Here is an 18705-nt window from a genome sequence, read left to right on the forward strand (position 1 = left end):
CAGAGCAGGAGGGAGGAGACAGAGCAGGAGGGAGGAGACAGAGCAGGAGGGAGGAGACAGAGCAGGAGGGAGGAGGGAAGAAAGGAAAGGAGGGGAGAAGAGAGGAAGGAAGAAGAAGTTAGGGACAGAGAGAAGAGAAGAGCCAAAATAGATGCTGGATATATTCAGGTGTGCCCTCAGGTCACTAAGGAATAGACCAGGGGTGGGCCACCTGTGGCCTGGAGGCCACATGTGGCCTTCTAAGTCTTCAAGTGCAACCCTATCCAGTCAAAGGTCCACACTTGAGGACCTAGAGGGCCACATGTGGCCTCACAACTGCAGGTTCCCCACCCTTGGAATAGACTGTGCTGCTGGTGAAGATTTTGAAAAGAAAGGAGTGTGAGTATGGATATGACATCACATTTACTTTGTAAACTATATCCTTCACAAACCTGTATGGAAGCTCTCTAAAAATAGTGACATACACCCAGCTACAATACATACATATGTGTACACATACACACACACACACACACCACCACCACCAACAACAACAAAACAACAACAAAATGATTGAGAGAAAACAAATGGTACACACTGCTGCCAGATTCCTCTTCCTAAAATGTTACTTTGCTCATGTGATTTCCTTACTCAAGAACTGGCACTGGCTCTCCAAACTTATAGAATACGGAACAAACATCTTTTCTTCCATTTTAAGGAAGGAGGGAAGGGGGAAAACATTTTTTTTCCCTTTAGGATTCTTCTCAGCGTGTCCTCAAACTACTTTTCTAGCCTTATCTCCCAAAATTCTCTTAGAGAAGCTCTCTGCTCTAGCCAAATTATACAGGAGTCCTGAACACTGATCAGCAATCATTCATTAAGGGCTACTCTGTGCCAGGCTCTGTGCTATGGGAATAGCTTGCTTGGTCTTGCCTCTATACCTTTACCACAAGCTATTTCATGTACTGCAATATACTACCCTTGAACCTCTGCCTATTAAATACCTACCAGTTTTTTAGGATCAGTTCAAATCCCAATTCCTCTGGGAAACTTTCTTTGACTACTCCAGCCAGAAGAGATCCCTCTTATCCAACTTCCTGTAATGTCTGTTGGCTATACTGTTGCTTAGGATTCACATAGCTTTTTCACAAGAGGTAGCATACAATTTTGATCTCTAACCCAAGAATTGAAAGTTCCATCTCTGATACACTGACTGGGGTAAGACATTTACCCCTTATAATGTTAATGTCATATGAGCTCTTCCTCTCCCATTAATAGGCCTCATGTGGAGCCCATTAAAGGAAGCTTGTTTAAGGGAGACTTACAGTGTTAGAAGGCCTTCACACCTTTTGTTAATTTCTAATTAGGCACTGAGTCATGAGGGTTGTGACGCCCTCTGGCTTTAAAGAGGGTATATATACTTTGAGGTTAGCATTTTGCTTTGGGGTCCACTTATTGGAAGAGTGTTCTTGTGATTTGACCAGATGAGACTCTGGGTAGGGGTTAAGGAGCCTGCCCTATCTCCTGCCCCTCCCCCCCCCCCAGTTTTGAAAAACCCAGATGTTGGTGCTTCTCTCTCTGGTAACTATGTATGTATTGCCTTGGTCAGACAGTTGGATCTGTTCATCTGTGCTAATTTCTCAGACAGTTAGAAGCCCTGTCTGTTGATCTTTATTTCTCTGCTTGTATTTTCTCTTTTCTTTGTTTGGATTTTCTCTGAAGTTCAGGGTGCTGATTTTCCCCCTGAACTAATGAATGTAATTTAAAAAGATTGTTGACCCCTTGAACAGCTATCTTTCCTAGTAAAGCAAACCTAAAAACCTGTGCTAGTAGCCATTATGGTTATGCCAGCGTGGTTGCTGCTATACCCTTCCAGGCAGTCCTTGAAAATTTTAAGTTTCAGAGCAGGTCCTGATCTAAATTGGGAAAGTTTCTCATCAGGAGCATACAATATTGATGAAATCACATTTGATCTTCCCACTTCCCCCCTCTCATTCCCCCAAACCCTTCCTTTACTACAATAATTTCTTTCTGAAGATGCTTCTTTAGGCAGTGCCAAGGATGATCTGGTCCCTAGAGTTGATTGCCAGCTGATCAAGCCAAGCTCTTCTTCTTTTACACTACCACCTTGCCTTTAGCAGAGTTCTGTCCCTCCAGAGAACCTAACTGACAAGCTTCTGCTTCCCTGTGCTTTGAACTTGTGAGAAGGACTTAAGTGGAGAAGTCTTAGGAACTAGAGAAGGTGGTTGCTGCCATGAGGTCACTAGCACTGATTTCAGAATTAATGCAGTGTAGCTAAATCATGCACAAGGTATGCCACAAGAAACTCATCTGAACTACAAATAAAAGCCTCAACTTCCTCTTTCCTTTCCCTCTTTCTCCTGAGAGGGCAAGTCCTCTCCTGAATGATGCAAGTTAAAGAAAAGAAAGAGGGCCAAAATATTAAACTTCCCAATTTTACCTGGTATAGACCCCATATAAGAAGTTCTGCATTGAGGACTGCCTTTGATTCTTATTTTTGCTGTATCAGTTTTCTTAACTGATATCCTCATTACACCTGAAAAGATCTACAGCAAATGGTAGTGGCCAACATAGACTTTTCTTTGACATTTCTCAAATAGGCTTAATCCCAGGGGACTCTCCTTTGACTTTTGAAAATCAACAACATCATCAAAAACAGTAACAACAAAATGGAACTGGCCCTAAGGAGCATACTTAAGAATGCGGGTTAAACTGTGCTATTTTGGTCCCAGATACAAAAAATGGATTACTAAAGACAGGACTTTGTAGCAAATAAATAGTAGTTCATTGACTCCTGTGAATGGAACAGGTAGATGGCACAGTGGATAGAGTGCTGGCCCTGGAGTGAGAAAGACTCATCTTTGTGAGTTTGAATCTGGCTCCAGACACTTTCTAGTTGTGGGAGCCTAGGCAAGTCACTTAACCCTGCATGCCTCAGTTCCTCATCTGTAAAATGAACTGGAGAAGGAAATGGGAAAGCATTCCAGTAACTCTGTCAAGAAAATCCCACATGGGGTCACAGGGAGTCAGACATAACAAAAAATAACTTAACAACATTGACTCCTAAACTGATAGTAAAAATCTGATGTCCATTTCCTACTTTGACTTTTCTTTCTTCTCTCCCAATTCCTACCTTTGGATTTTATAATAGATGTAACTATTAGTAGAGCAGTAAATGCAGATAATTTATAAATGAATATATATATGGGGGTGTAGGCTTGAAAATGTTTATTAAAAATGATTAACAATCAAAAGTGTTTGGAGACTGTTGATCTAAAACAGAGGTTCCAATGTAACGTGGTCCCCCACACTCCTGAATGTAGCCTGAACCAGAGTGAGATGTAATTGGGAAATATTTAAGAAGGAAAAAAATACGTATAGAATATAGAGAATGTTAGTCTTTTTCTAAGATAATATGTCACCTGCAAGTATACTTATATATGGTTTAAATGACCCTTTTCAATTTGAGTGTGACGTAACTAGTCTCAAATACTGTACAGAATTACTTTATTCTTTGAAAATATTTCTGTATCTCATTAGTACTTGAATGGGCAGGTGTGACTACTCTTAATACGTAATGTTTTATGGAATATAGGATTTATATGACATTGTGAAGTCTTTAAGAATGCAAAGTTTCACTCTTAAGTTTAAGATTGAGTCAAATCCAGTCTGGAGAGCAAACAAGGCTGAGATTTGAGGAGACTAATGAACACTTTCAAGTTCAGTCCACTCGTTTATAAAATGAAGGGGTTGAGCTATATGATCTCATAGTGCCTTCTAGTCTGCCACCCTATAATTCTGTGACTAACTGGGGAACCACTTAGAACACTGAACTCTTTAGTCTGAAGTAAATGGTGCTATTCAGGCATCCCTACAACTGTGACACCTGAAGATAAATAGTTGAACTAATTCCTTTGATTGTCAAAATAATTAATTCAGTCTGTTAACACTTCATGAGAATACTTCTCATATTAAAACATTAGATTGTTGTTGTTTTGTTTTTTTTTCTCCTAAGTACATAACACATGGTAGAATGAAGGCCAGGCTTATAGGCACACTGTAGTTTATAAGTGATTTACTTTTATTCATATGTTAGTAATATCTATATTTTCTAATAAAATTGGTTGCATCTGTTCTCAATTTGATTTTTCTTATAAGCAGATTTGAAAAAGTTTCTTTGGCCTCTTGACAGAAGTCTGTGCAATGTCTACTCCAACAAGTAATATTATGATACATAGTAATCCTTTTGTGAAAGCCTTGTAAATGTTGATGAATTGGGCACTGTAATAAGGGGAAATCAAAAGCTACTTGTATTCTGCTCAGTTTGACCAAACTCATCTAATGAAAATACCACCATTTTAGAAGAGCTTCCCTTCATAAGAGTGTGGTTATTGAGTCATTTCAGTCATGTCTAATTCTTTGTGACCCTATTTGGGGTTTTCTTGGCAAATATGCTAAGTGATTTGCCATTTCCTTCTCTATCTCATTTTACAGATGAGGAAACTGAGGCAAAAAGGGTTAAATGACTTGCCCGGGGACATACAACTAGTCAGTGTCTGAGTTTGAATTTGAACTAAAAAAGATGAATCTTCCTAATTCCAGTCCTGTTGTTCTTATCCACTGTACCACCTAGGTCCCCATTCATAAGAGTAGACTAGGGGGGATTTTTAAAATAGCTAAGCGAATTTGATTTATGTTAGATGGAAGATGGTCACACGATTGTAGATTTAGGGTTAGGAAAGGTCATAGTGGTCATCTAGCTCAACCTGATTTTACAGATAAGAAAACTAAAGCATCTATGAGCAGCTGTAGTGATATTTCCAGGTCACCCAGACAGTAAATTGCAGAGAAGGTCCCAATTTCCCTGTTCCTTTTATTAAACTATAGTACCTCTACAAAGAAAGTGCTAATTCAAGCAATTTGTTCTTCAGTGTCTTGCATGAACTGTAGTTCTCTGTGGCACAGATGATAAGCCAGTGCAAGTTGGAATGAAAAGATTGTATTACTCATTTGTCACATAATAATCATCATCAACATCATAATCATCATAGCCAGCAAAACTTGTTAAGCACATAATAATGTATAAGATTCATTGTGGCAGGTTCTACTGATAAAAAAGAAAGAAAAAACCCCCAGCAACTTTATGATGAGACAATACCTGCCTTTGAGAAGGTGATATATACATTGAAAAAACAAAGCAACAATCAACCATACAAGTTAGCACTGCTATATTGTGTGTGTTTGTGTGTGTGTGTGTGTAATTTGTTATAGGAAATATCAGGGAGCCAATTTACATATGTGTATTTGTGTACACATAAAAATACATAGATGTATGTAGAAAGAGTATATTTAAAGTGGCTCCTTCCTATATATGGAGCCAGTATATCTGCACACACACATATATATGTGTGTATTCATATATGTATATATCACATATGAATATATATGTATACATATATACATATTTACATAAAGAGAGAGTGAGTTATAGAATTTCTCATGCTGCACCATTTCCTAACTAGTCTCCTCTAAAGGCTTATCAATCATGCCCTATACCCTGTTCCCTATGTGTGTTTGTTTCTTGTTCCCCCTTTTCTTTCCTTGCCCTACTGACTTGCTTGCTGGCCTGACCAGTTCTCAAGGAGTTCACATTGTCATCTCTGTGCAGATGACTCCCAGATTTATATATCCAGCCTTCATCTCTCTCTTGAGCTCCAGTCTGACATCTCCCACTGTCTGCTGATCATTTCTTCCTTAGTATTTCATGAGTTCCATCTCAAACTCATCCAAAACTAAAATGGAACTCATTAACTCTTCCTCTCAACGTTAGCCTGTTTTCATTTCCTTCTTTCCACGAAAGGTAGATCATCACATCTCTCACATATGTCCCCTTCTCTTTCCTCGCAGATACCACTCTGGCTCAGGTTCTCATAACCTCTCAACCACACTATTACAGTAAGCTAGTTGGTTACCCTGTAGCCAACTTCTACCCTCTTTCTAATTCATTTTCCATACAACTGCCAAATTGATATTTGTGAATTACACATCTGATCATGGCACTCTCCAGCTCAAGCTTCAGTGACTTTCTGTTGCCTGTAGGATAAAGTACAAGTTCTTATGTTTGTCATTTAAACCCCTTCGGAACTTTGACCCACGTTATCCTTTCTGGGATGGTTACATGTTATTTTCGAGGAAGATTAGCACCTCTGGTATAAGGGCTTCCTAAACCCTTTTTCAGGGCTACTCATCTACCTTTGTTGTCCACCTGGTACTCAGCTTCCACCTGTGACTTCAGAAGCTGTAGCATGTTCAGTGACCACATCCTTGTAAACCATCTCAGTAGACAGGCTAAACCAGGTCGAGGGTAACTGACAGGCCTCAAATCTGTTAGTGACTTGGTGGGGGTACCCCAAGCATGTGAAGATTTCCCCTGGCGGAATGGGCTGATGAGAACAATTTATTGCAATGGCCATGAAGGTGGCTGAAGCAGGTACTTAGAGCTTGGTCAGACATCACAGATGCCAAGGTTATCCATTTCATCTTGGGCCATTGCCAGTCATCATGACTGTTGTCTTGCCACTGGACTTTAATGACTCTGGAAGAGAGACTATGGTTGATGACTTTGTGCAGCTCTGTTGCACTTAAATCTAATTTACCCATGAGCCGAGACATCACCCTGTAAGTGATGTCATCAGTCCTCTTCGAGAAAGAACAAACAAAAACATTATTCTCCCTTACACATTCAATCTTCCAGTCAAATCGGCTCCTTGCTATTTCCTGTTTACAGCATTCCACCTTCCACCCCCATACCTGGAACGTTCTCCCTCAGTACTTTTACATCTTGGAGCCCCTAGCTTCCATCAAGACTCCGCACAAATGCTACCTCACAAAGAGGCCTTTCCTGTTTCCCCTAAGTATTTGTAGTCTTATGTTTCATGTATTTTGTGTATATTTTGTATTTATTTATCTGTGTACATGTTGTATCTCCTAGTTGACTCTAAGGTCCTTGAGGTTAAGGACCTAGCACAGTACCTGGCTTATAGTAGACATTCAGTAAATTCTTATTAAATGGAATGGAATTGAACTATTTCTTATGTAACTATAAGATCGTAAATTCATCAAGGATAGATATGCCATGTCTTTAAAATATTTGTATTTCTAATAGCATTCGCATATTGCTTTGAATATAGTAGATACTGAATAAATACTTGTTGAAGGAAGAAATTAAGTTAATGTGAAGAAATCAAATATTTTGTGTATGTATGACTTAATTCCCCAACTAATTATAACCTCTTTGATGGGAGAGACTACACTGATCCCTTGTAAGACTAGCCTTATTGGAGGATTAATTGGAAGGTGTTCTGTTGAACTTTAGGTTTTAAAAAAATCTACATAGAAGATAGGTCAATACCAAAGGAAATGTAAAACACAAGTAAAATTCATCTGTGTGTATTGAAGGATGATTATATGATTACAGACATATACAAATATGCTAAATCCCCTATCTGGAAATAAGGGAAGATATAAGGAGAGAAATGTTACATGAAAATAACCTTGTATATCCAAAACATGAGTGCTAAGGAATTGTAAACCCCATAGGTGTCTTGGTTAAAAGAATTTGGCCTTAATCAACCTCTATTAACAGAGCACTTACCTTGACTTTGTCTAAACAAGAAAAATTGTTTGGTTCCAAAGTTGTTGTTTTTTTCCCCTGCCTGAAGCTAAGGAGAATGTTAAAGCTAAGGAAGGCTGGGAATGGGACCAATTAACACCAAGTCAGAAAGCATTTGCCTCAAAATGTAATTGTAAGCTTAGACATACTGACTTTAAGAAAAGTTTTCAAAAACTTTTTTTTAAAACAGTGGTTATTTCATTATTAGGGAAACAATAATAATAACAACGATCATGTGCATTGAACAATTTCTTTCATTGATTCATTTAGCAAACATTTATTTAGTACCAATTGCATACAAGGCCCTGTGCCAGATGTGTGTTCCTGGTTTCAAGGTTACCAAAACTTGGAGTCTGAGCTCAAATGTTGTCTACTCCTCATTTTCTATCTGATCCCAGCCAGTCCTTCCTTCATCTTTATCATAGTGCTCTCTACTTCTCTTACTCACTTCACTTATAATATATATTGTAGTTTTTTGTGCATATTTATTACCCCCCCAAGAGATTTTATGGTAGGATCTCATGTATTTTTTATTACCTCACCAAGAGCCAGGCAGTATGTATTGCATATAGAAGGGGCTTAATAAATGATTGTTGAATAAGTGAATATGTATTTTGATGGCTGTTTAGGAAATTTTAGTGTCATCCCTTCCCTTTTTGGTTAGAATGTTTGAAGGATGAAGAGATAAAAGGAGATGTAGGATAATTGGTTCTTGATGACAGGACAAGAGAGCTTTTACTATAAAGGTACATGTTGCATCCTCAAAATAGAATTTTAGAGCCTTAAGGACAAGAATAGTTCTATTTTTTTCTTGTCTCTCCCAGTTCCTGGACTTGCGTGTACAGACACTTAATGAATGTTCTTCAGATTGGATTGGATTTGGATCATTTGTCTTGTTTACATTACAATGTAAACAACATATGATAAGAAACTTTCACAAAGAAAATAGGAACCAAAGAAAGATGTATTATAGAGAATTGTTCATTGTAGAGACTTACAATTAAAAAAAATTCTAGTTCAGATAAGTGCCATCTAAATGGACATCAATGATTTAGCTATCTGTATCTAGAAATGTATCTGTAGTTATATTAACATTTTACCTTTTATTACCTGTAGGAACTGAACATTTTCTGTTATACTTGTAAAGAGGTTATTATTTAAGAATTCATTCCTAAAAGATGATGTAGTTTAGAGGGTTTTACTTAATAATATTTTTTATTTCTTTCTTCATTATTGCTATTTACTAATTTTGTCATTTTCATGATTGTGGTTACTATAGTTGAGAAATAATAAATGAATCTCATATTAAACTGAAGCTAGACTTGATCATTTAAATGGACTGCTCTCCTAAATAGAATCTAGGGCAAAGTATAATTTCAAAGGAGAGAACTGATGGAAAAGAAAGGCCCAATTTTTACAAAACTTTATTATTATCATTTCTCTTGGGAAAGAATAACAGCAACAAAATTGGAATTTCTATAGTGCTTTAAATTTTGTTTTTCCTCTACCATCTCTCTTTTAAAACCTTTTAAAAATATATTAGCTCAAAAAATGCCAGAAATATGAGCAAATGTCAAAGCAGCATTTCATTTGGGAGCTGTTATATTCTCCAGGTATAGCCAAGTCCCAACTGGTGGTCATTAATTGCTGAAATCAATCTCACACCATAAAAATAAGTTGCCAGGGTCTTAGGACTGACCCAGACCAACTATTGCAGCTGGAAATAACTTTGTGTGTAAATCACGAATGCCTTCTGGTATCACTGATATTTTTCTTTCTCTTTTTTCTGTAATAGGTGTTAAAATGGGTAGAAGAAGCAGTTCAAGCTTCGAAAGTTCATCTCCTCTCTACAGATCATTTAGAAAAGGCTGCAAATACTTGGCAAATCCCTTTTGATCCGAGCCTGAAAGAAGTTACTGTATCTTTGAGTGGTCCTTCTCCACTGATTGAAATCCGTAATCCATTAGGTAAGTATATATATAAAATACCTTCATATCACTTCATTTTTTTAAATGTACAGAATGTGCTCTGTTTGTTCCTTTACACCAAACCATATCATATAGCTGAACCACAACTGAACAAACCACAGAACAGATGGCAAAACCATTTTTTTGAAAATCTGGTTTTTTAAACCCATAAATACTGCCAGATTTCACTGGGAGTGAGAGAGCTGAAATTCCTTATGAATAGAATCTATGTATGTGTGTGTACTTCTATAATATATGTTTACATATATACATGTATACATATCTATATTTTGGCCCAGACTTGTGATTTTGTAGGTATGGGGAATTCCCAGTGTGGGAAATCCCAAACTGCAACTTATCTGTGGGACACTGAGAGGTTAAGGATTTGGCCACAGGTATTCTCCTAATATGTGTCAGGCCTACAGAAGCAGGCTTGGTTGTACCAAGGTCTTCAATGGAAAGACTACTAGATGTATAATCAGAAGATCTAGGTTTAAATCTCAGCTTTGCTGCTCACTATTAAGATGGTTGATGAGAGAAGGCTGTGTATGACTTCTAGGAATAGGAAAGTGATGGTCCTCCATCCTTATCAGATCTCACCTCTTCAGTTCTGGGAGACTTGGTTTAAGAAGGATATTGATAATCTGGAGTGTCCAGAGGAGGGCAAACAGAATCAGGAAGCACCTTGGGTTTGAATGAAAGAAGTATTGATGAAAAGAAGTTTAGTTGAAAGGAGTGGGATTTTAAGCCTGAAGAAAAGACTACTCCAGGGTAACATAATAGCTGTCCTTATGTACCTGAAAGAATATTACCTGGGGAAGGTTATTGGTTTATTCCATGTGGCCCAAAAGGGTAGAACCTGGAACAATGTATTGAAGTCTGCGAAGAGGGAGATTTCAGCTTGATGTCAGGAAGAACATGGTATGCTTTGTAAATTCACATAAGACAAATGTGTATACTTTGTAATTACATTTGGATGATTTTCAAATCAGTATAACCAAATAAAACATTATTTAATGCACACCAAATGTGTGTGTGTGTGTGTGTGTGTGTGTGTGTGTGTGTGTGTGTGTGCATGTATTACCCACTGGATTTCAATCCTACAGTAGTTGTCTTCCAGATACTGGCAACCAGGACACATCACCAAAGTATGGTCTTAACATCTTAATTCGGAAAATATTTTTGCCTACTTTTGGCAGTCAAACAAATTTATTTCTAATTGAGTATTGAGCTTGTTATACATTTCCTGCATACTTGTATCGTTGCTTCGGTTCTGTTCTCAATGCAGTTCATTTTCTGTTGTGTTTTTGTTATTTGAAAAATTGTTGTGTTAAAAGGTATCTGACATACAAAATTTTAAAAATCTGAAAATTTTTTCAGAAGTTTCATGTACCTTATCAATAAAATTGGAATTGAAGAAAATATCTGGAAATCTAAATATTCTTATGGATAGCACTAAAGCACATGACCTCCCAAGGCCATATGTATCTCTTCTCCTTGTAGTTTTTTTGGACGTGATCCACTAAGAAGTTTGTCAATTGCCATTGACAAAAGAAGCAACAAATCCATACATTGTTGAACTTACTATGTTACCTGAAAAATATTCAGGCTTTTCCCATTATGGATTTTATGCCACCTTGATAATTCACGGATCCTTTTGCCTGATGTTTCAACTTTGTCATTTTTCAATGTGCCAACATGTGAATTAAGGCTAAAATTGTTCAAATTCATTGATGAAATGTATCATTATTCTGTGCAATATTTTGGCTTTTATTAATTTCCACAAATGCCAATGTAGATCTTTTCTTAACTGGGAAGCCAGAAGTGGAATCAATCACAAAATATGACTTAAATCCATAGTATAGGATTTATAGGCATTATAGGACCAATTTAGTGGATATGTCAGATACATTTTATGTTCATAGGGACTAGTTGGAATTATCTGGTTACATTTTCTTGATTATAGTTTATAAATTTATTTTGCAGGATAATATCCCTACCCCATGCCCCATGTACAAAGCTTTTTACTTTGTATATAAATTGGATAAAATTGTTGATTGTCTCCAATTTTTCCTGTGTATAGTTTATACTTGGTTGCTTTCATGTTGTATGCCCCATTAGGCTGTGAACTCCTTGATAGAAAGGACTGTTCTTTGTCTTTGTATTCCTAGTTTTAGCATACTGCCTAGCACATGGTATAGATACTTAACAAATACTTATTAACTGACTTTCTTAGTTCTAGATTATACTAAGGGCTTTCATGATAACAATTTCCTGAATTAATGTTAAAGAATTATTTATCGTGGTGTATGGAAATTGCTATTCATATATGACCTTTGTGACCGGGGGACAGATTTTTAAATTATTTTGATAATTATAACAGAGGAAGTCATTGAAAATATGACCACAGTATAACAATGGTTATTTATTTTCTTTCTAGATATAAAAGTCAACAGGATAGAGGTGAATCTCTCTAGTTCTAAAGCTCATACCCTTATGGTATTTGTGGATATAGGAAACATTCCTTGTTTTATGATTTTTTTTATATTTAAAAAAATTTTTTTTTGCTTTTTGGAGGGGGGAGGGTAAGGCAATTGGAGTTAAGTGACTTGCCTAAGGTCACACGGCTAGTTTATTTTTGTGTCAAGTGTCTGAGGCCGGATCCGAACCCAGGTCCTCCTGAATCCAGGGCCGGTGCTGTACTCACTGCACCATCTAGCTGCCCGTTTTATGATTTTTTAAATCAGATCTATTAGTAAATATATATTGTAGATGGTATACACTTCATTTATCCAACAAACAGAAATACAGTGTATCCTTAAGCCTGTGTTCATAGTTGTTTGGCAAGAATATCACTGAGAGAAAATTGTGACTTGAAATCTGATCTTGCTCTTGGATTTATGTGGTGATAAATCAGTCAGTATTCAAAACTAAAAGAAATATTGTACTTGTTACCTTTCTGTCTGTCTTTCAGGGAAGCTGATAAAAAAAGGATTTGGCTTGAATGAGCTCTTAAATATCCATAACTCTGCCAAGGTAGTTAATGTGAAGGAGCCAGAGCCTGGCATGTGGACAATTAAGGTACTGTTATTTCACAAAGCATTTCTTATTATTATTTTATTTCTATGGTAATATGTTTTATAAAGTGTATGTAACAGACCATTTACAACATAAATCTCTTACAAACATAGATAACAATTTAATAAAAAGAAATCCACATAATATATTTTAAAGATATTTTTAATATATGAATTATCTCCAGTGTCTGGAGGTAGCCCATAAAATCCCCAGAGATAAAGCACTCCATTCATCATGCTGGTAATTTGTTCTTCCCTAAAAGTTAACATTTAAGAAAACTATAGTTATATTTTATAGTTTTCCTATTACTTAGCACAGAGTTGATATGCTTATTATAAAAAGTACCTGAAATGGAATGTACCACAATCATTTATTACACTACTGACTATACTTTCAAGTTTGGAAGTCAGAAAGTGGTGACCTAGAGTTGTGGCTCTGCCACTTATTTTACTGTTTGGTCATAGGCATGTCCCTCACTTTTCTATTCCTTATCAGTCTCATTCATGAAATCAGGATGATAATATCTCTGCTGAATAGGATTGTTGCAATGATGAAATGAGGTAGCATGACTAAACTGAAAAAATGAAAAGACTATTTAAATGTAAACTATCAAGATACCATCATTTGTTATTGCTGTTCTTGTTGTTATATCACCTAGATAGCACAGTAGATAATAGTATAAAATAGTCCATTTAGAAAAGATTACATCATTGAAAAATGTCTATTATAGATACCTGGTACATATATAATTCAATGGCCAATTCGAGTTAATCTATTGGAACATATATCTTGTACACACAACTCCAGAGAGCAATGAGTTGGGTCAGGAACTGACTAGGAAGAGAGTAGTAGGTTGGATTGCATTTGGGAAATTGTTCAGTGCTTATAGTGATCCCAAATTATTTACTTGTGCAAAATTTTGTCCTTAAAAAAAAACACAAATATTCCTTGGGTGATACATAGCTGTGAATCTTGTAATAACACAGTCTCCAAAATGAAAAGTCAAGGGTGACCCAAAGCAAACTGAATGGTTAAGCATGGTGGGTCCAATTAGCATGGTCCTATCATTAAGCATTAGCATAGGGCTTAAGTGTAAGTTGTTTTATAATAATAATGATTATTTTTGTTATTAATTATCTCATTCTCATCTTTATCAATGGAGTTTGGATAGAAATGATTCTAGCACAAGTCTCTATCTTGTTACTGTTCTTTTATATTTGATATTCTACAGATATTCAAGCATTCCACAAGTAATTATTAAGCACCCACTATTTGGCAGGCATCATGTTAGGCCCTAGGGGTACAAATTCAAAGAATTAAACACCCCCTACTCACAATGAGACCATTGTAGTGAAGGAAAAATAACTGCTTTTTTTTTTTAATAAAACCAATATATCTGATGATTATCATCGTGTGGGAGCCATAATTGAAGACCCTTGACCATACAGTCTATTTTATTCTTGCTACACTATCTTTAGCACAGTATATACATATAGGAATATGGGCAAAAATGATGAAATATTTCTAATATAACATCAATTAAGTCAAATCAACAAACATCTGTTAAGTGTTACTATATGTTAGGCACTGTGCTAAGCATTGTCAATGGAAATAGAAGCAAAAAGAAAGACAATCCCTGCCCTTGAGGAGGTGCTATTCTAATAAGAAAAGATAGGACACAAAAGAGAAGTGAGAGGGGAGGCAAGGAGAGAGCATCTGTGGGAGGGGGAGGAAAAAGAGGGTCATGGTGAAGAAAGATGACAAGGAAAGCAGGAGCCGTGTTAGGAATGAAGGAATGAACCACTGGTCCAAATCATTTTGGGTAGGGGGAGAGTATGGAATGGAGCATGCTAACTCTTTTCAGGTTATTTAGCCTGTGACTTGCCTAGTGGGTAAATTCTGTTTGTCAATAGCTGTTAGGTCTGTTCTGTGCCTTCTGTATCATAGGTTGTCAGTAAACATTACCTGAAAAGGAGGTCATAGGTAAATGTGGGGAAGGTCCTTAGATGAGCTTGTGAGTAGAGAGGAAAACAATGATGTAATGAAATGATGAGGGTTCTGTTCACATGGTTGTAGGTAAATGTCACAGCTAACATGCCAATAATTAAAGAAACATACAGACACAGTGACTAGCTCATTGTAATCTTAGATATATATCTTACATGTATTGTGAACTCAGTTCATATAAATCATTCCTTTTTTTTTAAGCTTAACAACTGATAACAGCCCCATCAAATATAAGCATTATGGTATTACTCATATATTTTCACTACATAAGATATAAGAAAATGTAACCAAACTCATGCCATTCTTATAGTATGAAGAGCATATAATCTACTGATGGAAGAAAGAAATAGAATGGATTGACCATATACATAAATATCCAGTGCTCCAGAAACTCCAGTCTTTACCTGACATTCCATGGCATATGACCACAGATTTTCAGTCTGATCTCATATCGCTTCCCTTCGTGTATTTAACATACAAATGCCTAGACAGCTTTGTTGGTATTGTAGCTTATTCTGGAATGTCCTCTCTTCTCTTTACTCTCTGAATTTCTACTCATCCTATAAACCTCAACTAAAATGCTTATTTTATTTTTGAAACCTTCCCTGATCCATCAGTTTTATGATGTGGCAGTTAAATGGAAAAATGGATAGAGTGCTGGCCTTGGGTGATGGATAGAGTCAGACAGGAAGGCTTCAGTTCAATCCTGCCTTAGACATTTACTAGCTTTGTGACCCTAGGCAAGTCATTTAGTCTCCCTAAGCCTCAGTTTCCTCATCTGTACATGCGGATAATAATAACTTTTTCTTCAATGTATTGTTGTAAGGAATACATGAAAAAACATATTACTCTGAAAACCTTAAAACTGTGTAGAAGTACTGGCTATTGTTATATTGTTCATGACCATATCAGACCTAAACAGCACTCTGTTCTACAATTATTGATGCATTTTTCTTATATTTTGGGGTATTACGTTCTCTATGTTTGTAGCATATCTCAAACCCCTTCACTTCAGCCAACACCTAACATAGACACACAGACATTCATAGTTCAGGTCTTCATTATCTTTCACCTAGATTATTTCAGTAATCTTCTAACTGATCTCCCAGACATCAGTTTTATTCCTCTCCAATTCTGCATCCACACAATTGCCAAATTGCCATTCTTCTGCCCAGGTCTGACCTTGTCACTCTTGTCCTCAGAAAACTCCAGCGGCTCCCTCTTGCCTCTAGAATAAAATCAATACTTCTCTTTTTGGTTCTTAAAGCCAAATTTCTAGGCTTATGGCACATTACTCATTCTTTATACCTCTCATTCCCTCTCCTATAGATAGTGGAAAGAGAACTGGATTGGGAATCAAGGAGACCCGAGTTCAAAATCTGACCTCAGACACTTACAAGCCGTAACTCACTTAACCTCTATTCTCTGCAATTTACTCATCTGTAAAATGGGAGTATTAACAGCACTTACTTCATAGGGTTTTTGTGAGGGTCAAATGTGATACAATATTTGTAAAGCACTTATCTCGGTGCCTGGCGTGTAGTAGGTACTTTATAAATGCATATTCTGTTCCCTCCCCATGTTCTTCCCTTCCTTCCTGTCTCCATATGAGCTGTTCCTGGTCTCTAAAAGACACTGCTATCTCATATGATCTCTGTCTACTTTCAGAGTTCAGCCCAAGTACCACCTGCTACAGGAAGTTTATCCTAATCCCCCCAATCCTTTGAGTCATATGGAAATCACTTTGTTTCTGTTTCTCCACAATAGAATGTAAGCTTCCTAAGGTCAAGGACTATTATTTTTTTTTCTTTATTTTCCCAGCAACTAGCAAATTACCTAGCATGTAATAAATTCTTGTTGAATAACTGTCTCACCCCCTTCCCAGATTGTAAACTCCATTAGGACAGGGATTTTGACATACCGAAATGTTGCATCTCCCTCAGTGATGAGCATAATTTTTTTCTTGTAAAGGTTTTAGTAGTTGTCTGTTAAATAAATGAAAGGAATCCACTTGTAAAAAATTCATTTTAAATTCAGCAAACATTAGGGAAGCATGACTTTATACAAATCTCCTGTACTAGGTAGACTCTGGAGATTCAAAGACAGAAATGAAACAGTCCTCATCTTCAGGGAACTCATATTCAATATAACTGTTACCTCTGAACCTTGGTTTAGATAAACTGTTGAATAAATTAATTACATTTGGCCCTTCTACAGAAATAACAAAAATTTGAATTATCCTTGCTCCTATCTTTCATGTTTTCTCCTATATTGTGTCTACTGTGTCTGGATTTAATCATTCTCTGACTATGTTACACATGGCATATTTTTTTATCCCATAAAGAGAGCATAAACCATATATATTATTTGTCCTAACAGCTTTCACGAATTAGGGGGGCCACTAACTTTCAAAGCTTTATTTTATAGGTGGGGCAAATTGAGGTGCAGAATATCTAAGTGATCTGTCTAAAGTGACAGACAGACCATATAAAACTTGCAGTTCCCAATCTCTGTGGCTTGTATTAGAACTGCAGTGCATATGTACTGTGACATTTCAAGGGACACTCAACAAAGAAATAAATGTAAGTCTTGTGTGCCTTTCATACAGATGAGTCAAATGTTTTGGGTTACATCTGATGCTAGTGAAAACATGCTAAAAAGCAGCAATTTAAGAGAACATAAATTATTCTTTTATTAAAAACAAAAGAGAAAGTTGTTTTAAGCCAAACATTCCCATCTGTAGGGGGGCTACTTAATATGGTAAATCCTGGATCTGATTTCCAAAATGCAATATTAATTTTCCATCCAGACACATATCTCCATACCTATAGAATTCAATTATAATCACATAAGTACACATTTGTGCTAAGCCAAATCTGGCCCCCAGCTACTTTGGGGAAATTCTTGACAAAAACATTAAAGAAATAAGAACAACCATAGGCTCTAGAAAGCACAAAATCCCTTGATTAGTATATGATTATCAGCATAATTGGGTAATCTCACATATGAGTCTATTCCCCAGGGTGTATATCCATTAAGAAAATTTGGATAAACTGGTAAGATAATCTTCCAAAGTGAAGAGAGAGAGTTCCAACTATACAGTTACATTGAAGGCATTCATGTTGGTTTCCTGAGCCCATTAAGGCATTTAAGCACGACCAGAATGCTTTTGAAATCATATTCAAGTAACATGAATTTATTTAGCAATGAAAAGCAAATCAACACGATGTGTACCAAGGACCACACAAGAGGAAGGATTATACTAACAGCCAAGTATTCTTACCTGTTAACTCTTATGAATAAGCTTACAAACTAGCTATACCAGGTGTGCCCTTTAGATGAATTAGATGTGGCACCAATTCTCTTTGGGGTCAATGGAATGTATTGTACTAGCATAGCTCTTTCCTGGAATTTATCCCAGTTATTTGAACTTGACAATATCAGATTGCCAATTAAATGGAGTATTTTCTTGACATGTTTATGCATATATATATCTATACATAGGACTTAGGATTGTGAAGGGCTTTTACTTCATGCTTTTTGAAGATCGAAGAAACTGGTAATATTTAACCTAGAAAAGAGAAGACATGGGGGGACCTGAGAGCTATGTTCAAGTTCTTGAAGCACTGTTATATATAATGTGGATTAGACTTGTTCTGTTTGATCCCAGAATTCATAACTAAGAGCAATGAATAGAAATCAGAAAGAAGTAAATTTAATCTTGAGGTCAAGAAAATTTCCTAACAGCTATGTCAGTCCAGAAATGGAATGGGCTACCTTAAAGGCATGGGGGGAAGAAGGGACAGGTTCTCTTCTCCTTAGAGGCCTTCAAGAAGAGGCTGTTTGATTGCTTCTCATTTTGTTCTAGTGGACATTCCTTTCAAGGGTTTGACTAGATCATCCTTGAGGCCCTTTCCAACTCTCATATACTGTGATTTTGCAATACTAAAAAGAGCTTCAGACAATGCTAGATCTCTTACT

The 18705-nt window shown here is 36.6% G+C and overlaps 1 protein-coding gene across 1 annotated transcript in view; it reads left to right on the plus strand.

The window, feature by feature from the left end:
• The window catches only part of HMCN1 (hemicentin 1), a 514591-nt gene that overhangs the window by 172269 nt on the left and 323617 nt on the right, over positions 1 to 18705 (plus strand). Inside the window, exons 5-6 of the mRNA XM_069074427.1 lie at positions 9468 to 9639; positions 12614 to 12720. Of these exons, the coding sequence (XP_068930528.1) occupies positions 9468 to 9639; positions 12614 to 12720 (279 nt within the window). The remainder of the gene's footprint in view (positions 1 to 9467; positions 9640 to 12613; positions 12721 to 18705) is intronic.

The sequence above is a fragment of the Petaurus breviceps genome, unplaced genomic scaffold (genome assembly GCF_028583685.1).
Source record: "Petaurus breviceps papuanus isolate PSGF00001 unplaced genomic scaffold, PetGlider_PUasm1.0 90895, whole genome shotgun sequence".
Classification (NCBI taxonomy): domain Eukaryota; kingdom Metazoa; phylum Chordata; class Mammalia; order Diprotodontia; family Petauridae; genus Petaurus; species Petaurus breviceps.